Source organism: Loxodonta africana, chromosome 3 (genome assembly GCF_030014295.1).
Source record: "Loxodonta africana isolate mLoxAfr1 chromosome 3, mLoxAfr1.hap2, whole genome shotgun sequence".
Classification (NCBI taxonomy): Eukaryota; Metazoa; Chordata; class Mammalia; order Proboscidea; family Elephantidae; genus Loxodonta; species Loxodonta africana.
This window is the reverse complement of record NC_087344.1, coordinates 133,700,104-133,727,393: the sequence shown is the minus strand read 5'-3', so window position 1 is coordinate 133,727,393 and position 27,290 is coordinate 133,700,104. Positions and strand designations below refer to the sequence as shown.

General features: G+C 36.0%; 1 protein-coding gene across 6 annotated transcripts in view; it reads right to left on the bottom strand.

Moving 5' to 3' along the window:
* Positions 1 to 27,290, bottom strand: part of PKN2 (protein kinase N2) — a 206,798-nt gene that overhangs the window by 133,992 nt on the left and 45,516 nt on the right. For 5 of the 6 annotated variants that reach the window (XR_010321433.1, XR_010321434.1, XM_010591133.3 and 2 more), the window contains exons 2-3: positions 21,531 to 21,650; positions 9,822 to 10,122 (exon numbers count right to left, since the gene is read on the bottom strand). Coding sequence is in view for 4 of the 6 variants with exons in the window: in XM_010591133.3 (XP_010589435.2) it covers positions 9,822 to 10,122; positions 21,531 to 21,650 (421 nt within the window). In the remaining 2 variants the exon portion in view is untranslated. The remainder of the gene's footprint in view (positions 1 to 9,821; positions 10,123 to 21,530; positions 21,651 to 27,290) is intronic. The other variant, XM_010591134.3, reaches the window with a different exon arrangement.

The following is a 27,290-nucleotide window of genomic DNA, read 5'->3' as shown; positions in this document are numbered from 1 at the left end:
TTACAAAATGGAAAACAACCACACAATACTGGGAATCATGCCTAACCAAGCTGAAATATTTTTTGGGGGACACAATTCAATTCATGACAGCATGTGAGATGCAGTCTCGCCATCCTTGCTTCTAAGGAGCATTCTGGTTTGTACTTCTTCCGAAATAGGTATGTTTGTTCTTTTGGCAGTCCACAGTATATTCAATATTCTTTGCCAACACAATTCAAAGACGTTAATTTTTCTGTCTTCCTTATTCATTGTCCAGCTTTTGCATGCATATGATGCTACTGAAAATACCATGGCTTGAATCAGGCGCACCTTAGTCCTTAAAGTGACATCTTTGCTTTCTAACACTTAAAAGAGGTCTTTTGCAGCAGATTTGCCCAATGTAATCTGTCATCTGATTTCTTAACTGTTGTTTCCAGGGGGTGCTGATTGTGGATCCAAGTAAAAGAAAATCCTTGACAACTTCAATCTTTTCTCCGTTTATCATGACGTTGCTTACTGGTCTAGTTGTGGGGATTTTTGTATTCTTTATGTTGAGGTGTATACATCTGACGCACTGAACACTAATTACCGAAGACCAGACAAGTTGTGGAACAACGTCAATGACATAATACATGAAGAAAACAAAACCAAAACAAACCATATCCAGGGTCGTCAAGTCGATTCCAACTCATAGCGACCCTATAGGACAGAGTAGAACTGTCCCATAGAGTTTCCAAGGAGCGCCTGGCGGATTCGAACTGCTGACCCTCTGGTTAGCAGCCGTAGCACTTAACCACTACGCCACCAGGGTTCCCATGATGAAAGCAAGGTAGTTAAAAAGAAGAGAAAGACCTAAATGGGTGTCAGAAGAGACTCTGAAACTTGCTCTTGAAATGTTGAGTAGCTAAAGCAAAAGGAAAAAATGAAGCAAAAAAACTGAACGGAAGATTTCAAAGGGTTGCTCGAGAAGACAAAGTAAAGTATCATGGTGACATGTACAAAGGCCTGGAGATAGAAAACCAAAAGGGAAGAATACGCTCAGCATTTCTCAAGCTGAAAGAACTCAAGAAAAAATTCAAGCCTTGAGTTACAACAGTGAAGGATTCTACTGGAAAATATTAAACGATGAAGGAAGCATCAAAAGAAGATGGAAGGAATATACAGAGTCACTATACCAAGAAGAATCGGTGGATGTTCAACCATTTCAGGAGGTAACACGTGATCAGGAACTGATGATACTGTAGGAAGAAGTCCAAGCTGAAGTGAAGGCCTTGGCGAAAAACAAGGCTCTGGGGAATTGACTGAATACCATTTGAGATGTTTCAACAATCGGATGCAGCACTGGAAGTACTCACTCCTCTATGCCAAGAAATTTGGAAGACAGCTACCTGGCCAACCGACTGGAAGAGATCTATATGTATGCCTATTCCCAAGAAAGGTGATTTCACTGAATGCAGAAATTATCGAACAATATTGTTAATATCACATGCGAGTAAAATTCTGCTGAAGATCATTCAAAAGTGGCTGCGGCAGTATATAGACAGGCAACTGCCAGAAATTCAAGCTGGATTTAGAAGAGGGCATGGAACCAGGGATATCATTCCTGATGTCAGATGGATCCTGGCTGAAAGCAGAGAATACCAGAAAGATAGTTACCTGTTTTATTGACTATGCTAAGGCATTCGACTGTGTGGATCATAACAAATCACGGATTACATTGCAGAGACTGGGAAAATTCTGCAACACTTAATTGCGCTCATGAGGAACCTGTACACAGATCAAGAGGCAATCATTCTAACAGAACGAGGGGATACTGCATGGTTTAAAGTCAGGAAAGGTGTGCCTCAGGATTGTATCCTTTCACTATACCTATTCAACCTGTATGCTGAGCAAATAATCTGAGAAGCCAGCCTATGTGAAGAAGAACAGGGCATCAGGATCAGAGGAAGACTCATTAACAACCTGTGTTATGCAGATGACACAACCTTGCTTGTTGAAAGTGAAGAGGACTTGAAGTACTTACTGATGAAGAACAAAAACCACAGCCTTCAGTATGGATTATACCTGAATATAAAGTAAACAAAAAACCCTCACAACTGGACCAATACGTAACATCATGGTATACCATAGGTCCTTTAAAAAGCAAAAGGTATTTGGGAAGCTAAGTAATTATATATTAATAGCACATGATGGGCACGGCTAGAAATGGAGGTGTGAGAAGGTGTGAGTTGAAAGTAGCAGCAGAAGCAGCAGCAGCTGCAATATGAAGGACATCTCTACCATTCTACAAATTTGTACTGTATTCTTTAGGGGATGGAGTACCACTGAAAAGTTTTAAGCATGAAAATGCTGAGGTCAAATCCAGATACCAGGAAAAAATACTGGTAGCAATGTTTAGGTTAGATCAGAGAAATACCTGACTTACAGGCTTTGATAATAATGATGGCAGAGAGATACAGATTTGTGATCTCTTTTAGAAGCAGAATCTATAGGGCCTGGTGACCTATAGACTTAACATTGGAGGAGAAAGGTGGTAAAAAGAGAGGGAGGCATCTATAGTAAAAATCAGGTTTTAGACACAGACTACTAGGGCCATGCCATTAACAATATAGACCACACAAGAAAAGATTGAGAGGTACTGTTCCAGGAAGTGAGAGTTCAATTTTAGACATGATGAAAGGGAAAGTCCATAAAACTCCAGGTAAGATCCATAAGGGTGGCTATATATTATTACATGAAGACCAGAAAACACATCTTCACTTTAGATACAGCTTTGGAGTTGCTTGAAAATTCACCACCACCATCGGCTGTCTTTGAATCAACTCTGACTCATGGCAGCCCCATATGGGTGTATCAGAGTAGAACTGTGCTCCATAGGGTTTTAAATTGCTGATTTTGTGGAAGTAGATCACCAGGCCTTTCTTCCAAGGTACCTTTTCTTGGACTCAAACCTCCAACTTTTTGGTTAGCAGCCAAGCAAGTTAGTCATTTGTACCATCTAGGGACTTCCACGGGACAATGGAATGTGTTTAAAACCTCCCTAGGGATAAGATTTCCCTAACAAAAATGAAGAGTAAAAACTAAATGTGTTAGTAGTTTCCTTAAAATATATAGAACAATAGATGCATTGTTTCCAGTACTTTTAGTATATTCTCTAAAGCCACAACTGAGGAGTTGGCTTACAAAATGAATTAAGATTTCTAGAACAGAGAAGCAATCCGGATCCTCAGAGGACTCCTGACTACTTAAGGTCCAGCTTTAACCTGGTTCCTTGGTTCTCTTAGGGGTAGGAACGTGGTTGACCTTGAGTATTCCCTTCCCAGCCCCAAGGAGTTTCCTCTTTCTTTACATCCAAACGGGTTTATGTCCAAAACTAATTGAGCTTGGATGTCTTATACTTTACCCTTTCCACAAGGTAGTAAAATACCCTGTTCACAAAACACCCTAGAAAGAGTACATTAAGTCTATCCTCCTTGTTTTAAAAGTTAGAAAAACCAAGTCTAGAGGTTGAGAATCATGCAACTACGTGATAGTCCAGCTGGAATGAGATTCCAGATCATATAACTTTTACCAGGCTGACTCCCTGTGCTCAATATTCAAAATATAGTACTTGTACAGCTAGGATGGCTGCTTATGGAATATGGCTATTTACTGCATTAAAAAACATTAAGAGAAAATATAGTTTAAGTAAACCTAGCCAAATCTAAGTTAATAAAGGTAGCATTATGCAGAAGCACTAGCTTCCATCTAAAGTCTCTTAGTTACCAGTCACTGGTCAAATGCTGGGTTTCACTTGGTACTTATTGATAATTAAAAAAAAAAAAACAAAAAAACTCCAGAATCTTGCCATGTGATACAGTTATATTAATGTCCATAATTCCTCCAGAGTCTAACTTCCTTGTGTAATAACAGACATGCTCACCTTTTATAGCCATCAGGAATCCGCTCAGGTTTTAATTAATGCTGACTTATTATTAATAGATACTTATTTTGTGTACTCTCTGGATGACCTCTGTCAGATGTCACCAACTGAATTTGTTTATTTTAAAGCTAGTATAACCTCTGATTGAGCTTTCTCGAAATTTTACAAAAACAGGCACAGATAAGATTGTGGTTGTACCATTTTTTTGTTTAAGATGAAACAAATAACCTAGGCATTAAAATTTTCAGAACTGCATGTGTCTGTATATCTTAATATTTATAACTACACATTGCTTCTCCTGATTAAGGAGACTTCTTCATTCTGTATGTAATTTTGTACCCAGGGCATGCGGAGTTCTTTCACAAATTCTAAGATGGAGCTGCTTTTATTTCTTCTTTCTCCCTTCGATTACAGTAATGTATGTCATCAACCATCTGTTAGGCTGGCTAAAAAATATATCGATCATATCAAGTGCTGCAGAGGATATGGAGCAACTGGAACTCTCACACTGTCCTGGTGGGAATGAAAAATGACATAGCCATTCTGGAAAACATTTGTCAGTTTAAGTTAAACATATCCTTACCGTGAGTTAGCAATCCCACTCCTTAGTTTTAACCGAAGGGGACTGAAAACTTATGTTCACACAAAAACTTGTACACGAATGTTTCTAACAGCTTTATTGATACTTAACAAAAAAACTGGAAACAACTCTAATGTTCTTGGTTAAGGGGAAAACAAACTGGAACACCTATACAATGGATTATTATTTGTTAACAAAAAGGAACTAACTACTGAAAAATACAACAATTTGGATGAATCTCAAAGGCATTATGCTGAGGGAAAGAAGTCAGTCTCAATCGGTTAGGTATTTTATGATTCCATTTGTAAGACATTCTTCAAAAGACAAAAACTACAGAGAAGGAGAACAGATTATTGGCTGCCAGGGAATATGGAATGGCAGGGTGTGCCTACAAACGCAAAGCACAAGATTTTGGGGGCAACGAAATTATTCCTTTTCTTGACTGTGGTGCTGGTTAGACAAATCTATACTATGTGTTAAAATTCATGGAGTGGTATACCAAAAATAAGAATTAATTTTACTGTACATTAATTAAAAAAAAATCATCAAAGAATTAGGATCCATAAATCATTCAATTTCTTTAAGTTTATAGATGGGGAAACTGAGATGTAGTGGTGTTAAAATGACTTGCTAATGATGACACAGCTATTTAATGGCAGTCCTTTCCTTAAAGAGTTCACAACCTAATACAAATCATGTATTCTCACAGTGAGAAATTCTATCAGAAATAATACACAGAAATTATGTAACAAACTGGGTCACAAATGTCACAGTTATAATTCACCATATACAAAATTCAACTATAATTTCTATGCCCCATTTCAGGTGGACTGAGCAACAATAAAAAAGAAAATCAAATTCTCACCTCACGTTCAAGGAAGGCAGTTTAATTAGTCATTAAGAAAGAAAACCCTCAGTATGGTTACATACCAGAAGTTCAGAAGAATTTAGCAAAGTTTACTTTAAAAACACCAAATGCTCTTAGTTCTATGCTACATCAAGATTTCTCTTCTAGAGATACTAAATAAAACGTTCACTAAATCAACAGGCAAAAGCCAATCTGGGTTTAGCAGGGCCTGAGAAAATGAAAATGGGAAGAGGTACAAAAAGGTAAATACAATGAAAACAGAGGGGGTTGCACTGCACAAATTATTAACTATACAGGTAGCCCCTGACTTACAACATACTCAAGTTAGAATGAACTACACTGACAACTGTATTTTTTTTTTTTTTTGGTGTATCTTATTGCTAGTAATATGTATTACGTACAATGCTGCAGCATGTAATATGCTGATGTCATTCTCAGATGTTCACTTGCAGATGTTCAAAGATGGGATTTATAAAGACATTGATATAAAAGGGAATAATGGTGATAACTAAAAAGAAAAAAAGAGGTATTCAGCTTACATAAGAACTGACTTACGATGGAACTGTCAGAATGGAACTCCATCGTAAGTTGGGGACTACCTGCACTTAGTAAAATACTGGAAATGTTATTATCCTCTTCTTTATGGATGATGCACTTAAAAGGTAAGATTCAAGAAAGTGGTTCTTTTCCAAATATTTCATTTCAGAGTCTCAGGTGCCAACTAAGGCTTAGATACTACTCTATTTTATAGGGATCCAGTAATTTTTTTAATAAGGTGAATTTGGCCTCAGCTAACACGATCTTTATAATTTCCAAGTAGGATTACCATAACACCCATGCAACTATTCTTAAAGTATACATGAGGTGAACAGGATAGAGTATCGTGGGCATTAACAGAACATAAAAAATTTCATTTTCTACTATTCTTAAGAATAAGTTAACACATTTACTTTACACATAATAGTCCTGAATAATCAGACCTTGACATTGTAAACATCTCAGAGAATTTTATAGTTAATAGAAGCCTTAAAGTTCATCTAATAAAATCTTTATTTTACAAATAAGAAACTGAAGATTAATAGAGCTAATAATTGCAGAGGTGAATCAAGAGCAGGTCTCCTAACTACTTATCCAGTAATCATTTACATACTGCGGGCTTAAATCTTGCACCACTTTCCTTTAGTCATTCATTCTGCTCCCAAGACAATGGGAATCAGCTAACACTTACACTATTAATCAGCTCAGAGAGAAATGAAGGCAAAGCACTATGTCCTTGAATTTTCTTGCCGGACCTAATCCAAAATAAATTCAATTTGTTTACTTTTAGTGCACAGTATAAAACATCTAAAGATCTAAGGTAAACTAACCTAAAACTAAGGATGAAAGTATCTTCAATTCTCTGTGTTGCTGCTGTTTTGTTAACGTTGTAAAATCAGTAATGAGGGAGAAAAAAAAAAAGCCTATCTATTGCCAACTTATGTGAATATGCCATTTGCAAAGAGAACTAATTTTTAAAATAAATTCAAATTTTAATCAATTTGTCAACTTTATTCCAAATGAAGTGAAGTATTAAGAAGTAAAAGGTTATGTCATATATTTATCTGCCAGTGTTCCAGAAGTCAATATTTAAAATGATCCATAAAGAAAGTTTTTGGATTTTCTTATTCTAAAATTTTATTTTAGGCTTTGTTCCCTAAGTTATTCAATGTTTAAAGTGCAACATGATAAATCATGCTTTGGTATTAATTATAAGAATACAAGATTTTGGTTTTTGCTGGGTTTTGAGATTCAATATCCACAACTAAACAAGTAGTAAGCCTTGAAAAATAAATGAAAACATGTCCCCACCTCAAAGAGCAGACAATTTAGTAACTGATATAAACATGTAGAGAAATAAATTATAATACAACGTAATATGATAATGAACAAACAAGGTAGCACAGAAAAGATAACTAGAGTCAGGGAAGGATTCACAGTGATATCCAAATTACTTTTGACAAAAGACAGGAATTTGACAATAGAAGTTAAGAGGATATTTCTTTACGTGAATCTGAAGTAACAGAAGATAGTACAGTGGTTCCCCAAGGCCAGGGTTAGTAACTGAGGATTTACAAGGGAACCACTGAAGTGATGAAAATGTTCTAGATCATTTATTACAGTTATAGTTACCCAGGTTCACACATTTCTTAAAACACATCAAATTGTATACTTCAAATATGTGCATTTTATCATATGTAATTTATACCTCAATAAAGTAAGTTTTAAAAGGGAATATGGGACACCAAATGGGCTATTCTTAGTGTTGCAAAAACCCTTTTACCTTTTGATAATCACGAGGTTGTTACTGATGTTCTATGAGGAGGAAAATATTTTCTCTAAATAAACAGTTAAAAGCTACAGCGCTGTTTCTCATTTTAGGTCACTCAAAAATGTAATGGGCAAAAAACGTAGAACTTGGCAGATTTCCAACAGAACAGACTATTTCTAAGTTTATATTATATTGCCAAAAACAGCATTTTCATAATATAAATTTCCATTTTTAATGCAATTACTGAATGTGTGGGTAAGAAAATACTAGATGAGGGGTTGAGGAGTTCTTTTTCCTAGCTTTCTGATTCTGAGCAAATTAATTCACATCTCTGGGATTATTTTCAGCTCTAAAAATAATAAGGCCAGTTTCTCTATGGTTTCTTTCATTTTTAATATTCAATTATTCCTACAAGGTTGAAATCAAATGAAACCCCTATGCTAAGTCCCTGATGTTGAAAGTTTTATCAAGTTCACTGACTATCAAAAGTGTTTTCTGTAACTTTTGAGATAGTTGATTTGAGGTTCTTGGTTAAATTTCTGTATTTTAATAAAATCTCTCTTAATATCTATTATTTATTTATTTTTAATTACTTACAGTGGTGTTTCCAAAATTTCTACTGTGCTAAATCTATTTATCTATATATACCACTCTCCTTTGGGTATGAAGAAATTCAGGGTCATTAAATATCTTCTCAAGATATCATCTCTGCAAGGGCAAAACTCTTAGATCAAACAGAATGTCAATTTATAAAACTTTTCATGGTTTTATGAGAAATAGGTAAAAAAGAAACTTAGATGAGTAGACGAGCGATCAAATTACTCAGTGGTGCCCTCAAACTGGGTCCAAAAAGCCTTAAACATAGGAATGATCAAGGAGGTGTTGTAGTCTTCAGATCAAGCTAAATATCTACAAGTTTTCCAGGGGCTACAACAATCTATCACAGGCCTGCTATAAGTAATTAAAGCTTTGGAAAAAAAAACTGCTATCTGCAGGCAAATAGCTAATGCTTATAGGAGGCAAGAAAAAATAAAATAGATGTTTTAAGAACAATTAGGAGTGGGCCCACAAATGTAGAAGCTGTTACTAGGAGAAAAATGTGACATAATGTAAGGGAAGCTTCAATGATTAACAGATATAAAGAAGTTAAAGGGTATTAAATATATCAGAATTACTTCTGCAGTTATAAGAGTTATGCTTGATAGATAATTTAAGTGTTTGTCACTTAGACTGCTAAATTAAATATGATTCATGCATATGATAAATTATATGCAGCCATTAAGAATAAGGTACATATGTACTTACATGCTGATATGAAAAGTTTGCCAAGTAAGTGGAGAAAAGTAAGGCAGTGAATAGTATACCTAATATGATTTTTTTTATGCAAAAAGTTTTTGAAAAAATGTATACATGGATGCATGGATACTGATACAAACAATAGTATTTATTTTTTTGGAAGGACATTCAAGAAAAAGTTTGTAATGAGAGAGCCTAGAATTGACAGAAGTAGTTTTTCCATTTTTACTTTCTGCACTACTGAAAATTTCTAGCAATGAGCATTTGTTAATTCTAATGCTTAAAAATTATGCCCTTAAATTCAGATTATGGGTCATTTTTCCCCTTTATATTTTCTATACTTTAAAAAAAAAAAATGCTTGACTTCTTAAATTTTGTTCCTTTTTTAAAAACCAGTGTTCATGGTAGTTTAGGTGTTAATTCAGTTGCCTAGAGCACCAAAAACAAAAGTCAAGGTTTTGATTAACTACATTTGCAAAGAGTAAAAATATCCATTGCTCACAGAATGCATTTTTAACTTTAAAAAGTCATCTGGCAAACTCGTGCTGCGTGATCACAAGGATGAATCAGGTAAGAGCATGTGGTTGACTCAATACAAAACAATACTGGAAAATAATTCTAAGTAATGTCCTACTGACAAAGGGTAAGAAAGTAGACAGCAGAGCTACTCATCTCTAAGAAGGCCGGCAATTTTCATACCCATCAACTCATTGCCCTTCTGAATAGAATATAAACAAGACCTTACCTATAAGAGAAAATTTTATACTTGTAGAAAAGTACTTTTTTATACATGTCACAAAATTTATTATTTTCTAAAATGGTACATTTCTTAACGGAACCGTATACACATCAAATAAAAGTACTATACCTGTAACATCTTCTGAATCTGATACAACAATATGTGCATTTAATTCCTGCAGCTTGTGATGCAGTTCTTCTAATTTTTTATTGGACTTTTTCAAAATGTTGTCTACATAAGCCAAGCTTTTTTTATCTGTTGTAACTTTCCTCAAATTTTCAGCTCCTTCTTTGATTTTCAGCTCTTTCCTTATTTCTCTCTTGATTCGATCCTTTATATCATCCAATTTCTGTTGCACCATTGTGTCTGAAAAGTCTAATTTTTGAACGGCACTAACATTCTCAGAAAATGGAAGACTTCGGGAATCTCCCTATAGGAAAAACAAAACACAAATACAGACGTTCAGGAAATTTAGCTGTTCAGTAAAATGTGCAGCGTAAGGGTAAACTACAAGTTCAGCATAAAATAGTCCTTTAATTTTAATTCTCTCCTTAATCAGCTATAGTCTTTATTATAATCACACAAAATCATAAATTCCACCTACTCACTAAATAGCATTACTTGACAAACACATTTATATTAAAATAAAGTGATACCCTTATGACCATGTTTAAGTTAATGATTTAAATGCATTAACGTTTGGGAAACTATATTGAAGCCTCCATTTATAAATTTCATTAGTAACAATCAAAACTGATAATCTAGTTGACTCAATATAAAAACATCATTGCTAGCTAATATCTCTAAGTTATGCCCTATTGACTGAAACAATACACAGAACAGTAATCCATCCTAAAAATCAAATCAGGCAAGCTATTCTACATTTAAAACAACCAAAGTTATACTCTAGCTTTTTGTGTATCATTTACTATTTTAAACACCATTACCATACCATCAGATTAAATTTATAAATTCTGAAACAAAATAAACTAGAGATAATAGTTACCTCTCTGAAGGGAAATGGAGTTTCTAAAGGATATGGAAAAGAGAGACACTTAAAGTTCACTGTATACACTTCATGTACCTTTTGAACCATAAGCATAATTTATGAAAAGCCTTTAATGTCTTTGGGAATTCATCACCCCTCTACAAATCAGCTCCATTTAAATTCCTGGCAATGTTTTTTATATCTAATTTTTTTTATTTCCGAATAACATGTATCATACAAAATAGTGGAAAAGCTGAGCTAAAAGATGGCAAACATAGGATCTATTCTTGACTTTGGTGCTAATTTACCCTGTACCCTTAGGTGCATCATGTAAAAGTTGAAGTAGTTGGTCTATAAATTTGTTCTTAACATTCCTAGGGCCAAGAACCCTGTTGAAATTCTGATTGAAAAAACAAAACAGCAGAAAACAGAAAATTTTGTATGCATGTATGTATAATTTCCAGTTTTTTTATGGCTTCTAGGTTAAGAATCCCTGAAATAAGTGATTTATACCTACTGATCTAAAAATTCTTTTAACCTACATAGATAAAGAATGGTATTACCCGGGCTAGAATGACATCTAGGTTTTTTAATACAATCATTCCTATGTATCCGTGGGGGATTGGTGCCAGAACCCCCTGCAGATACGGAAATTCAAGATGTTCAAGTCCCTTATATAAAAGGGCACAGTATTTACATACAACCATGAACATCTTCTCATGTACTTTACATCATCTCTAAATTATAATACCTAATACAATGTATTTTATGGGGCAGGACTCGGCGGCACTGGGTTTGGTTTTTTGTTTTAATATTGTTCAGGGAATAATCACAAGACAGGAGGCTAACAATGCTCAACCAACCAGCGCTAGGGAGAGCCCACGGACCTGTGAAACAGTGGGCGCTGCAGCATGATAGGCCTTCACATCACTTCATCTGCGTAGACTCGGGGTAGTGCTCAGTGCAAAGCAAATTCAAGTTTTGCTTTTTGGAACCTCCCCCCGCCCCCGAATATTTTCCATCTGTGGCTGGTTGATTCTGCGGATATGGAACCTGCAGATATGGAGGGTCAACTGTACTTATAATGGAATGTTAAGTCCTACCATGTTATTTATTTTGTTGTTTCCAAAGTTTGTGAATCCACCTGTGGCTTGCTAAAAACAGAAAACATTACATATAGACTGCTTACAGAACTTGAATTGCTTTAACAAATTGGGGCTTTAATATTACATACTAAGCCACAGCTTCCCAAAATTTCTTGGTTCAAAGCACCCTGGCTCTTCTTGTTGTTAACTGCCTTCAAGTCAGTCCCCAATTCATGGAAACTCCATGTGTTACAGAGAAGAGCTGCTCCAAAAAATTTTTTTTTTTTTTTTACTAAAAGTGGAAACCCTGTTGGTATAGTGTTTAAGTGCTATGGCTGCTAACCAGAACGTCGGCAGTTTGAATCCACCAGGTGCTCCTCGGAAACTCTATGGGGCAGTTCTACAGGGTCGCTACGAGTCGGAGTCAACTCAATGGCAACAGGTTTGGTTTTCTGGTACTGAAAGTAGTTCACCCGGGCCTATTTTCTACATTGCCATCGGGCGGGTCTGAATCGCCAACCTTTAGGTTAGCAGCCGATCGCAAACTGCTTGCGCCACCTGAGCTTCTCCACGGCACCCTTGGTGTCTCAGTAATTTTTTCCTTGTGTCCCATAGGCCAAAGGAAATACCTAACAATTCCATTCACTAAGTAATTAAGATCCAAATAACTCAATACCTATGTTTTAACAATTTACTAGCTGTTTGAAACAATACACATAAATTAAAATTTATTTCACTCTTTAGTAGCCACAGTTAGTTACTAAAGGAATGTATCTGCCTATAGGGTATTCTACATTTCTTCAACCTTGGAATCAGACTGGATACTACTGCCACCCTGGTTATCTGTTCCACCTTGATTTTTTGCACTGTACTTGCTTTTTTCACAGCAATCACCAAAAACTCAGCTTCGGAAAGGGAATGTAAAATGATCTAATACTTAAACTGTTAACTGTGTCCAGCTAGCTCATATGGTGTCTAACAAATGAAGCTTCAAACTTTTAAAACATACTGCAGCACTCTCAAGAGTTTGCTGGTGCCCCAGAGAGCTCTGGTGCACAGTTCGGGAACCAAGGTGCTAAACTTTAAAGGCTTCTTAAAAGAAACTGTCATATGAAAATGGCTTCTGTATTTGATGTGAATCTTTTGAAGGCCCCTGCCTACTTCGACTTCTGTTTCTTTCCAATTTGCTCCCTAAATTCCAATCACAACAAATTATGGAAACTTACTGCAGGGAACACAATCACTCTTGGCTCAGTCACTATGCCTGCTGTACCTTTGAGATGGACCACCTTCCCTTCTTTCTTCAGCTATCTCTTCCAAGTTCTTTCCTTGGCCCAGTTAACTTCCACTTTATTTCAAAATTTACCACAACTCTTCTTGAGGAAGAATTTCCTGCCCATGCTCGCCCTTAAGATGTGGATTACCTGCCTGTCCCGTGTGCTCTGATGATGCGCATCTTAAACAATTATCCCTTTTCTTGTCTGACCATCCCAAAAGACTGGGCAATTTGAGGGCAGAGTCTATGCCTGGCAGAGTAGTTTTGTTTTTAATGATTTGCCCATTACGTTATTTAATATTCTTTCTGAATTCAAGAAAACGTGTCACTGCTGAGGAACTCGTGTTTCCATTTCAGATAAAGAGAACTTCAACTCCAGGTAGCCCAATGGCAAAATTGGTATTCAGCACAGCAACTATATTAGCTCCTATGGTTAACACGTTCCTCTTTCTGTCTATATGCTTGATTTTTTCCCCCTTTTTAGTAATCATATTTTACTCCCATCTTTAGTTGTAACAATGGCTCGAATACTTCTGGAAAGGAGCAAGGGATACATGCAATATACTCAATAATTTAAGATAATCAAATGCTCTCTAACAACAGATAAGAAAAAGTTACAGTACTTTTTACTACTCCTTTCTAAAAATTTTAGTTGCAATAATAAACTGAAAGTTATTTGAAAATATAATTTTCTTTGCATTTCACTTCGAACTAAAATAAGATATTTCATCTATTAAATTATGTCTCTTAAAAAAAAAAACAAACCCAGAAACAATTATATCATAAGAACCAGGAATCATCATTACCAAGCAAGGAAACAATAATCTTGGCCTAAACCAGTTATCACGGAGTTGACACTGACTCCTGGTGATCCCATGTGTTTTCAGGACAGAACTGTGCTCCACAGATTTTCAAAGGTTGGTTTTGTGGAAGCAGACCGCCAGGACTTTCTTCCAAGACACCTCTGCGTGGACTCAAACAACCAATCTTTTGGTTAGCAGTTGAATGTGTTAACAGTTTTCACCACTCGGGGACCCCAATCTTGACCCAGAACGTTAAATAAAAAAAAAAAATTTTTTTTTTTTTAAATTAGCCCCATGAAAATACTGTATTTTTATGCAAATAATGTGCATGGCACCTTCTGTGTTTGTCTGTCAGCTACACCCTCTCCCTATGAGATATTTTCCTGAGTAATATGCTTTTTTTTTTTTTTTTAACAATAACATGTAGAAGAGGATTGGCATGGCAGCACTTGTGAGGGTGCCTTGTGGGGGGAGGACGTGCCCAGCAAACAAAAGCAGAAGGTGAGCTCTTTTGTGTAAAAATACCGTAAATAGCTTTTAAGACACTGAAAATCTTCAGTGATAACTTTTGTTTCAATAGATTCTGTTATAGGCAGTAGTACCTGTCCAGAACATCTACATTACACTAATTTATGTCTAAAGTTTAAAATTTCCATCCACCATTCACAATTATTTTCTATTCTATGAAATTTCATGCCTCAACCCAAAGTATACAACTGATATCTTTTCTTGTCTTTTTAAAACAAAGTTTGATCCAACTTCAAATCACAATCTCCCTCTAAAATTTATTAATATATTCACGAAGTATGGAGATAAAATAGAGAAAGAAAAGGGGGGTTGAAGGAAGACGAGGGAAGAAAAGGGGAGGGGAGGGACTAGAACCCCATGAAGTAATAATCCTAATCATAAAACTCAATTCCAGACAGCATCACCATCTTCCACCAACCATTCATCCAAATAAAAAAAGAGAATTTTTTTTTGTTTGAAGTTTTTCATTTTTTCTCAAATTTTAGCAATGAACATGTGCTGCCTCTCTAATAAACGGGGCAAGATATCATTTTAAAAATAGCTTTCATTTTATTTCAATTTTGGCAAATGTGAACGTTTATAATGATATCCTGTATAGTATCTTTGCTATTAAATTAGGCTATTTTTAGTCAACACAATTTGTTGCAAGGGATGAGACACATCTCACTCTTAATTGGACCACATCATTTGCCAACCAAATAATTCAAATACACTAATGTGTTAATATATATTTGCTCAATACAACCATATTTATTATATGAAATAATGAGATTCTGATTTCTAAATGAAAATTCAAATTGCCATTTTTCAATTTACTACACTTCAACAAACTCATAGTAAAGGTAAGAAAAATATGAAATAAGAACAAAACCAGATTCAAAAAACAAAATGAAGAGAAGTCTGTCACTTGTAACCAAGCGCTTTATTTAGGGACATAGGAAAGGATGTTTACCCCTCACTGGCCAAGCTCCCTGGGAAGAAGAGAAAAAGCTGTTACTTTGTCTACATTTTAGAAATATAAAACAGTCTGACCTGATACATGCCAAGAAATGTTAGAGTACCCATCAAAACCACTGGATATGATGATTCATACACTGTTTTAGCTAGGAGGAATTTCAAAGATCATTTAGTGTAACTCTCTTGATTTTAGTTTTGATGAAAGCAGGTTCGAGGCAGCTAAGTGACTTGCTTAAGGTAACAAAGAAATGTCAATGACATGACTGGGTTTAGCATACTAGTCTCCTGACTCTTAGTTTGATGCTTTTTTACCCCAGACTGACTTTTTTAGAGGAGCTATGTGGAGCACCCATTTTCCTGTATTTGAACTACCCCATGCTCGTACTGACTTGCATTTATTAATGGATGTTATCTTTCTTAAGTTAGGAATACTGACATGACACAATTTTTCCTCTTCCATCACCCCAGTGCAAGCTTCTGTGTCTTGGAGAAGAGTGCTCACAACCAGAAAGCAGGAAACCAGCAGAACACTAGCTGTCAACAGCTATGAAACTCAATGGTGTTTGGCTTTTCCATCTTTTAGCTTTTTCAAAAACTTCATTTATTCAAAACATTCACTGAGCTCTAGGTATGGGGATATAAAGACAAAAATGATACAATCTTTCTTTCTTTCAGGTATTCAATTTATTAAGAAAGACAGACATGCAAACCAAACATGAGTTGAAGAAACAAAAAGCTTTTATAAAAATGTAGGTCATAATGTGCTGTTCTTTTTTTAATTGTTTTGTTTTTGAAGAACCAAAGGCTCAGGATATACTGTGATGGAGTCAGACTAGTCATGTATAAATTCTAACACTCCAATGATGAACAGCTTTAGTTTCCTCACGTGCAAAATGAAAGTAGTACAACTACCTTGAATGTATAATTTCTAAGTCTCATGATGGCTATGTATAGGACTAAGAATGCTTTCCTAGCAATAAGTATAGTTCCTTGCATATGTTGGCACTAATGCAGATACTGCTGGCTGCCTACACAGTATCTATCCTCCAGGGTCACTAAGTGGATAGAATCAACTCGACAGCAGTGGGTTTTTTTGTTTGTTTGTTTTGTTTTGTTATCCTTACTAAGAAAACGCTCATTTTGTTAGATGCAGCAAAGTACACAGATAAAATTCTCACTTCATCAGACTCTCCTGCAGCTGGAAGTAGCCATATGACACTTCTTAAGCAAGGAGAAATAAGCTCAGGATTTTGGGGAAAGTGTCCTTTTTTTTTTTTTTTTTAAATCTGGAATGTAGACCCACTGCCTAAAGGTGCAGCATTGAAAGGCAAACAGGATTAAAACACACACACACACACACACACTAAAAATAGCAGAGCAGAAAGAGAAAAAAAAAGCTGTGGTCTCTGACAGCCTTCCTGAACTGAGGCACAAGTCCTAGATTACCTACCTTTAGACTATTTATTTTAAATGAAAAATAAACCCCTATTTGATTAAAGCAATATTCTATAGGACCCTGTACAGTCAGGGCAAGGCTTAGGTAAAGTGATACAGTCTGACCTACAGTGTTAAGAGTAGATCTGAGGGGGTGCAGAGAAAAGCTGGGAAATCAGTTACGAAGCTATGGTAGATTGTTACAAAATAGCCTCAAATGAATCCTGCCTCCCCGAATTCATACCATCACGTAGTCCTCTCCCACAATGGCTCTGGGCTAGCTTTTTGACTTGTTTTGACCAGCAGAAGACAATGAAAGTGACATTCTGGTGATGCTCTGGGAGTTCCAAGTGAGCGCCTGAAGAGGACTCAAAGCATCTGTTTTTGCTCTTGAAAATTTAACTCCTATGTAAAGAAGTTCAGGCTATTCTGCTAGAGAGAGAGGCCCTGGAGGATGAAAGAGATTATGTGGAGAGAGGCCATGTACTAAACAACCCAATCACTGCAGCTGTGATAGCCATTCCAGCTGATGTGCCAGACACGGGAGTGAAGCCACAGTGGACGCTCCAGACCAGCTCAGGCGCCAGCTGAACGCAGTTGCGTAAGTGAGCTCAAGTGAGACCAGCAGAACCACCACCCAATATACCCAGACTCTTAACAAAAAACAAACTGCTGTTATTCTAATTCACTAAATTTCGTTTGTTATACTGTAATAGATACCTGATACTGAGGCTATTCCAGTAATCCAAGCAAGAGATGATGCTAGTGCTAAACAGTCCCATTTATTATAATTAATTTTTATCAATTCCCAATGAATAAAAAGTATAACAATCTAATTTGAACAAGGATGTTAATTCCATTAACATAATATACAAAAAGAAGAAAAATTTTTCATGTCTTTCCTGCTTATTGCCCCCATTTTTTCAACTTTAAGAGAGATGCAGGTAGAGACAATTCTCTCCTCAAAATAAAATGAAAAATAAAGTTAACTATTTTAATAATAGGCTTCTGTTTTTGAAACTTGCTTTGCTTTCCCTCCTATGGGAACTGTCCTTCCCATACTTCATTTGACTCCACAGGGCTATCATCCCTGCCACAAATGAAGCATAAGCTGTATATGGGTCAGAGTACCCAATATACTCAGTATTCAATGACTGGTCTAGGAATAGGCATGTAATTGATGTAGGGTCAATCTGATTTTTTTTTTCTCTCAGGAATTGATATGGAAATTCTTCTTCTAAGAACATCAGCTGCAGAGACACAGTCTGAAGCTACAGAGGAAAGAAGTGCCTGTTTTACCACAGATAGCCAGAAAATAAAGCTAACATAAAAAAAGAAAACATGGCAATTAAGGGGATCACTTAGAACATCTAAATTCAATCGTGGTCAAACCAAACATACCCCTATATCCCTGAACTTTGTAGTCACAGTAAAAACTCCTTTTTTGCTTAAGGTAGTTTGACTTTGAAGGGCAGTGGTGACTCAGTGGTAGAATTCACACCTTCCATGAGGGTGACCCAGGTTTTATTCTTGGCCAATGCACCTCATGCACAGCTACCATTCATTTATCAGTGAGACGTGTGTCGCTATGATGCTGAACAGGTTTCAGTGGAGCCTCCAGACTAAGATGGACTAGGAAGAAAATCCTGATGATCTACTTCCAGGCCTGGCAATCTACTTCTGAAAATCAGCCAGTGAAAGCCCTATGGACCACAAAGTTTCAATATGATATGCAACCAATCATGGGGATAGTGCACGACCAGGTGGTGTTTTGTTCAGTTGTGCATGGGGTCACCATGAACAAGGAACCAACTTAATAGCAGCTAACAACAACATACTGTAGTAAGGTGGGTCCTAGTCTTATTCCCTTTTGAGTAGTGTCTTAAAAAAGGGAAAACGAAACAGAGTTAGGGTAACACAGGGGGAAGACACCTTGTAAAGATCCTTCTAAAAGCCAAGGAATGCCAAGAAATACCTGGGGCTACCAGAAGCTGAAAGAGCCAAGGGAGAATTTTCCTGTAAAACCAACAGAAAGAGAGGGCATAACCTTGCTGACAGTGTGAATTTGGACTTCTAGCCTCTAGAACTGTGAGAAAATAAATGTCTGTTCTTTAAAATCACCGACTTTGTAGTATTTTGTTATGGCAACCCTAGGAAAGTAAGACAGATCCTTCTCCAGCTGCACCTCCTGAGAGTCCAGCTCTGGCTGAAACCTTGCTTGTAGCCTTGCAGGGTACCCAATTAAACCTAGACTTCTGATCCTCAGAAGCTGTGAAATAATGTGTATTGTTTTAAGTAGCTAAATTTTGGTAATTGTTATACAACACAGAACACTAACATACATGTGCTTAAACGTCTTAATACTATATAAAAAATGGGTACATGTACATCTGGTGAAATCCACATAAGGTCTGCAGTTTAGTTAATTATATTGTACCAATTTCAATTTCCTGGTTTTGATAATATATTGTGGTTATATTATCACTCACTGGAGACAGTTGGGTGAAGAGTATACAGGAACACTCTGTGCTACTGTTACAACTTTTTTTGAGTCTTATTTCCAAATAAATATTAAAAAAAACTTTATGAATTAAAAGGATACCCCTCATTCATAAAAGAATCCATGGGACATTGTTTACAGCCACTTTTGAAAATGCTATACACAAATTTAGTATGCTTCATTGTCAGTTTTCTTAGGACAAAGTAAATCAGAAGTAATGAATCAAAAAAATGGGTTAACAGAACAAGGTGAGAACTGAACACCAGCAGTGTATGACAACAGACATAAAACATTTATACAAGTAGTCCCCAACTTATGATGTATTTGAGTCAGGATGAAATGCACTTATGACTGTTTTTTTTTTTTAATACATCTTATATAAGGTCACTATGAGTTGGAATCAACTCAACAGCTACGGGTTTGGGTTTTTTTTTTATTGTTAGTAATATTACTCCATATAATGTTGCAGTGTGTAATTTGCTGATGTTATCATTCTCAGATGTCCACTTGCAGATGTTCAACAATCGAATTTACATAGATACTGATAATAAAAGGCAATAATAATGAAAACTTGAAAAAAAAAAAAAGGTATTCGACTTTATGTCAGACCCAACTTACAATGCAGTGGTTGGAACAAAACTCGGTTTAAGTCGGGGAGCACCTGCACTAAGAATTCAAAATGCAGAAATACTTGGAACTATTTAATATAAGGAGAATTAACCTGATACACCTACACATAAGGCCCAGAATTGAAACTGTGCAGCAGAACTAATGAACTATCAAGAAATTGTTTAATTATATGAAACAATATACAAGAACACTGGACTAAAAATGAAAACTAGATTCTGTTCCCTGTTCTTAATAGTTACCTAATCTAAGGCAGGTGATTTGAGCTTCCCAAGTGTTTATCTGTAAAATGGGAAAAATAATGCCTACTTCCCAGTATCTTATGAGAATCAAAGAAGAAAAAAATGAATAAGAAAGTGATTGGAAATTAGAAAGCATTATATCATATAAGATGGGGATGGTTCAGTATCATGTATTTAAAAAGGCAAGGACAAATACATTTATTAATATTGTTTAAAATAAAATTTTAATAATTAAGAATAAAATGCCAGCTGAAATGAAGCAACAGTATATTGAAACGAGGCAAGGAAACCAGGATATCAAGGACCACCTTTGGACTGTGCAGTTTTCCTCTGGCTAACTCCTATTCATCCTTCAGGTCTCAGCTGGAAAGTCATCCTTGACCTCACCTATACTGGTAAGGAACTTCTCTCAGGTGATCCACGGTATCCATACATGTTCCCTATCACAGCCTTTACCACATCTTACTGTTATTTGCCTTCTCTACCAGATGATGAAACAAGCTAAGAGCAAAGGCAGAATCTGTTTTGCTCACTATTATGTTCCCAGCACAGTGTCTAGTACATATGAGTGATCAATAAATTGAGTCAGAAATCAAGCCAGTTCTTATATTTATAGTACGGAAAGGGCTCTCAGCAGTTACAAATCATTGTTCTTTTCAATTAAGTCACACGCATATTCAAGCACAAAAGAACATTATACAATAAGTGAAAATCTGAATTTTATTAGTAATTGTCCTTTTAATGACTACATAACAAATTTTGTTATTTTATGATTACATTCCAATTTCTTAAGAAATTTATAGGCTTAAAATAGAAACAATTTTACCTTGTCTATATTCTAAACTAGAGGGCTTGTTATCAAGTACCCAAGTGACAGGTACTAGTGCCTACCAATGACTCTAGGGACACCTGATCACCATTCCACTAATCAACTTTATCATTTTCCTCTATCAGTGGTGTATGTATAGAGAGCTGGGGTAGGGAGTAAGAACTGCAGGTTACAGACATACTCTGTGATCCTGATAAAAACAATGGGCCTTCAGAAAACTCCATGTGGGTAACACATACACATGTGCATACACGCACAGAGGGACAGGAAGTTTTAGGGAGTTCACAGATACCCGAGGTCCGTTAAAGCACCCTACATTCAGAACCCTTGTAAGCCTAGCCTTCTGTCTACCAGTTACTTTCTAGGTATTGGCTATTTTTTTAGGAGCCTAATAGGCAAAAAGATTTTTTAGGAAAATATGCCATATTCACATAAAGACCAACAGTAAGACCTTGCTTAATTAACTTCCTAGGCTGCCTCCTTTATACAAAATAAACCATATTAAAAAGTTAATTAAGTTTAAAAATCATCTGAAGCAGGACTCCCAATGATCAGAGAAACAAACATACCCTAGTGTCCATATTGTTTGCTCTCACATCTCTGAAGGTAGAGGAGGCCTCCTTGAACCTTCCCCATTCCTGAACTTCCCAGGAGATAAAACATGCAAGTCCTCTTTTGTGTCTACAACCCTAACAATATAAGAAATAACGACAATTAGTTATATACACCTATTATTGATCAACATGCTTTGAGACTCTTAAAAACAAAAGGTTAAAAAAATTTTTTTTTTTAAATATTTTTGAAGGCTACTTATAGTTTTTTTTTTTTTTTTTTACTTATAGATTACATTTTTCTAAATGTGGGGTAAAAGTTATTCCCCCTAGCCTAAAACTTCTCAATGGGGGCTGTACCACCTCCTAGAGGCATTCTGAAAATATGTGGAAATTCTGGTTGTGAAGGTGACAATAAGATAGAGACAGACGGAAACAGGCACAGAAGCACAGACATATAGACACAGAGACAGAAAGGTGGGGAAGAGACTCAGGAAGAGGAAGAGACAGATTCTGTGAAACAAAAAGCCAAAAGACTAACAAAATAATGAAACCCGTAAGTCCACCAGAACATTTAAGAACAAAGGCTTTGGCTCCCAGTTCAAATTTTGCCTCTACCATTTATGAATTTGGGCACATTACATAACTTCTCAAAGATCTCGGTTCTTGATCTTTGTAATGGCATTGATGCTATTTACCTCAAAGGATTATTAAAAAATTAGTAAAATAGGTAAATCATTACCACAATATCAACAGAATTAACATTACTACTAAATACAGCAAAAAAGTGGGCAGAGGATGGGTTTAAAACCAACTTTTTATATGTCATCCTTAATTTAGAACAGTTCTGGTATACCATAAAAACCTCCAAATGTGCTAAAGATAGAGTTAAATATTTTTTAAATAAGTAAGCACAGACAAAGTAGAAAACACAGCAGCATATCTATTTCAATCATGGATAACAAGAATGTTTTTTGGCTAAATAAAGAGCAAAAATTACAAAAGAATAGCCCAGAAACGGCTTTGTTGTTGTTTTGAAAGTATACAATAAAAAGCAATCAAGCTAAGATTAAAGGTGAATGAAAGGGTAGAAAGATAGGAAGGCAGGGAGGGAAGAAAGAAAGGAAGGAACAGAAAAAAGAAGGAAAGCAGTACGGGAGGGAGAGAGGAAGGAAGGTGAGGGAGATAGAGGGCAAGAGTCAAAGAATCTAGCAGATATGGCTTTAACCAAGTGATGAAAGTTAACATTGCAGGTAACAAGAACACACCTACATCATGTATACTGTGGTACTCTTGCCAAAAATGCATAACCTGAATTTAATCACAAGGTACTATCAAACTGAGGAACATTCTCAAACAAAAACTGCCCAGTGCACTTAAAGTGTCAAGGTCCTGAAAGACAAAAACAAGTGAGGAGCTGGCCCAGATTGGAGAATATTAAGACTAAAGAGATATGACAACTAAATCCAATGTGTGATTCTGGACTGGATTCAAGACCAGAAATGGGACAATAGTGGAACAACTGGCAAAGTTTAAATAAAGCTGGTAGATTAGTTAACAGTATTGCATCAATGTTAATTTCCTGTTTTTGACAATATACTATACTTATTTATGTAAGATGTTAGCATTAGTGGAATCTGGGTGAAAAGTGTAAGAACTCTATTTTTTGGCACTTTTTTTGTAAATCTGAAATTACTTCATAAAGGAAAGTTTTTAAAAAAATTTAAGTAGTGACGAAGGTAATAGTCCCAAATAACTAATTTTTATAAGAGGACCTACAAATCTCTTTGTTTCCCCCAAGTCCTCAATGGACAATAATCAGAAGACATAAATAAAGTTTACACATTTTGTATTTAAAGTAACATTTTAAAAGCAGTTTTTTTTTTTGAATAGAAACTGTTGAGCAGATTCTAAAATCTTATAGAAATACAAAGAATCTAGGATAAACAAAAAACCTTGAAAAACAAAGATGAAGGACTTTACAACCCAATATTAGGATTTATCATAAAGCTACTGCAATTAAGACAGTGTGGTATTGGTATGAACAGACCAATGGAACTGAATAAAGAGATCAGAAAGATGTGTGTGGGGGTTTGTGTTTTTTATCATTTGTTATCACTGTCCCTACAAAAATAATATTGAGATAGGTAATAAACCTAAATGTGAGAATGTAAAATATAAAGTTTCTAAATAAGTTTTCTAAAAGAAAACATAGGCAAATTTCTTTATGACTTTATAAAAGGCAAAGATCTCTTAAACAAAGCCAGAAAAAAAAAAACAGCAGTAATCATAAAAGCCAAATTGAGTTTCATTAAAATTAAGAACATCTGCTCATCAAAAGACACTAGTACAAGAGTAAGAAAGCCACAGACTGGGAAAGAGGATATTTCTAATGCATATATCTAACAAAAGACTCTTCTTTCTTTCCCTCTCTCTGGGTGTGTGCTTAACTCCCACAAATCAATACGAAAAAATAGGCAAAAGATTTATTTAGGCATTTCACCAAAGTGGATATTCAAGTGTCCAGTAAGCACACAAAATGGCGCTCAACACCATTATTCAAAAAAATGCAAATTAAAACCAATATTATATTACTTATCCATTCAAATGACTAAAACACCAAATATTTGTAAAGCTGTAGTTCAGCTAGAACTCTCATATAGTTCTTGTGGGAGTATTAATTGGTTCAATCACTTTGCTGTTCAGCATTGTGTGTTAAACCTAAATACGTGCTTGCCCTATGATTAGCGATTCCACACAATAATTATATCCAAGAGAAATGAGGCATGTGTCCTTGAAAAAACATGTACAAATATTCAGGAAGAGCTCCATTCACAATAACCAGAAATTTGAAACAACTTAAATGTCTGTCCACAGCTAAAAACCAAACAAACCAGTAGCCATCAAACGGATTCTGACTCACAGCAACCCTACTTATCAGAGTAGAATTATGCTGCACAGGGTCTTCAATGGCTGATCTTTGCAAAGTAGACTGCCAGGCTTTTGTTCAAGGCACCTCTGGTGGGCTTGAACCAACCTTTCTGTTAGCACCTGATCACTTAACCAATTGTGCCACCCAGGGACTCCCCATCAACAGCAGGATGGATAAATTATGGTGTACTTATACAGTGGAATATTATTCATCAATAAAAAAGATAAACACTCACAAAAGAAGGATGACTCTTTTAGACAACATTGAATGAAAGAAGCTAGACGTAAAAGCACAGATAGTGATGTTGCCATTTACATGAAGCTCAAGTACAAACAAAATTTCTATACGGTAACAGAAGTCAAAAGAGTGATTAGACTACTGGGTACGTATGGTAAGGGAAGGGGTACAAAGGAGAACTACTGGAATGCTGGCAATGTCATATATCTTGATGTGGGAGGTAAGGATACACAGATTTATAAATATATAAAAACTAACCAGGCTGATCATGCATGATATGTGTACATTATGCATTATACCTCAATAAAAAAAGTCACTATAAAAAAGTGATGATTTAAAAGACCTCTTTCATGAAGGCTTCCCATTAACTTCATTTTCTAACTTGCTTTACTTTAAATTTCTTTTAATTATTATGACATTTGTTCCACCAAGGTAGTTCAGCATGTGCTAATTTTGCCTCAGGTGGAACACCAGTGAAATTGTATACTGTAAGAAAGATGAGGCAAAAGGCCTCACATGTTTATTTTTTTCCTTACAGCATAATGCTAAGTTTGCTCCAGACATAATTACATGATTTAACTGAATGAACATTCTGGACATCAGAATAGTGACTCTCGTTAAATGTTCAACTGAATAGGTTGAAGAAACAGAAAGCAAGTTTTCACTTAGAGCTGGGAGCTGGAGGAGGCAACAATGAAATGATATGAACAACACAAAAGAACATACATAAGTTAGGAAAAATAAATAAGTCAAGTGCAACGTAAGTAACAGCTATTTACAAAAAAAAAAAAAAAAAAGGCTGATGAAAATTAAAACAAGTATACAAGAGCCAAAATAAGACTCTGAATATATCCCACCTGAATTTAGAGACCATCTCCCGAACAGATTTGATGCGCTGAACATTAATGACCAAAGACAAGAAGAGTTGTGCGAGGATATCATACATGAAGAAAGCAAAAGGTCAATGAAAAGATCAAAATGGATATCAAAAGAGACTGTGAAACCTGCTCTTGAATGGTGAACAGAAGCTAAAGGAAAAATGAAATAAAAGAGCTAAACAGAAGATTTCAAAAGCAGGCTGGAGAAGACAAAGTAAAGTATTATAATGATATGTGCAAAGACCTGGAGTTAGAAAGCCAAAAGGGAAGGATACACCTGGCATTTCTCAAGCTGAAAGAACTGAAGGAAAAATACAAGCCTCGAGTGCAATACTGAGGGGTTCTATGAGCCAGTTCCTAGAGAAGGGCATCATGCTTGGTAGAGGGTCAGCGAAAAAGAGGAAGACCCTCAATGAGATGGACTGACACAGTTGCTTCAACAATGGGCCCAAGCATAACAATGATTATGGAGAAAGCTCAGGACCAGACAGTGTTGTACATAGGGTGGCTATAAGTTGGAACCAAACTTGATGGCACCTAACAACAACAACAACAACATGGGCAAAATACTGAATGATGCAGGAAACATCAAAAGAAGATGGAAGGCATACACAGTCACTATACCAAAAACAATTGGTCGAAGTTCAACCATTTCAGGAGGTAGCATATGATTAGACACCAATGGTACTGAAGAGGTTCAAGATGTACTGAAGGCACTGGTGAAAAACAAGGTTCCAGGAATTGATGGAATACCAATTGAGATGTTTCGACAAACGGATGCAGTGCTGGAAGTGCTCATTCGTCTATGCCAAGAAATTTGGAAGATAGCTACCTAGACAACTGACTGAAAGAGATCCATATTTATGCCTACTCCAAAGAAAGGAAATTATCAAACAATATCTTCAATATTATACACAAGTAAAATTTTGCTGAAGATCATTCAAAAGTGGTTGCAGCAGTACATCGACAGGGAACTACCAGAAATTCAAGCCAGATTCAGAAGAGGATGAGGAACAAGGGATATCATTGTTAATGTCAGATGAATCCTGGCTGAAAGAAGAGAATACCAGAAAGTTGTTTACCTGTGTTTTACTGACTATGTAAAGGCATTCAACTGTGTGGATCATAACAAATTATGGATAACATTGTGAAGAATGGGGACTCCAGAACACTTACTTGTACTCATGAGGAACCTGTACATAGGTCAAGAGGCAGTTGTTGGACAGAACAAGGAGATATCGAGTGGTTTAAAGTCAGAAAAGGTGTGCATCAGGGTTGTATCCTTTCACCATACCTATTCAACCTGTATGCTGAGCAAACACTCTGAGAAGCTATACTATATGAAGAAGAACACGGTGTCAGGATTGGAGGAAAACTCATTAACAACCTGTGAAATACAAATGACATAACCTTGCTTGCAGAAAGTGAAGAGGACTTGAAGCACTTACTGAAGATCAAGGGCTATCGTACGGATTACACCTCACATTAAAAAAAAAAAAAAATTCTCACAACTGGGCCAGTAAGCATCACCATGATAAACAGAAAACATTGAAGATGCCAAGGATTTCATTTTACTTGAATCCACAATCAATGCCTACAGAAGCAGCAGTCAAGAAATCAAATGAGGTACTACTGCACCGGGCATATCTGCTGCAAAAGACCTCTTTGAAGTGTTAAAAAGCAAAGATGTCACTTTGAGGACTAAGGTGTGTCTGACCAAAACCATGGTAT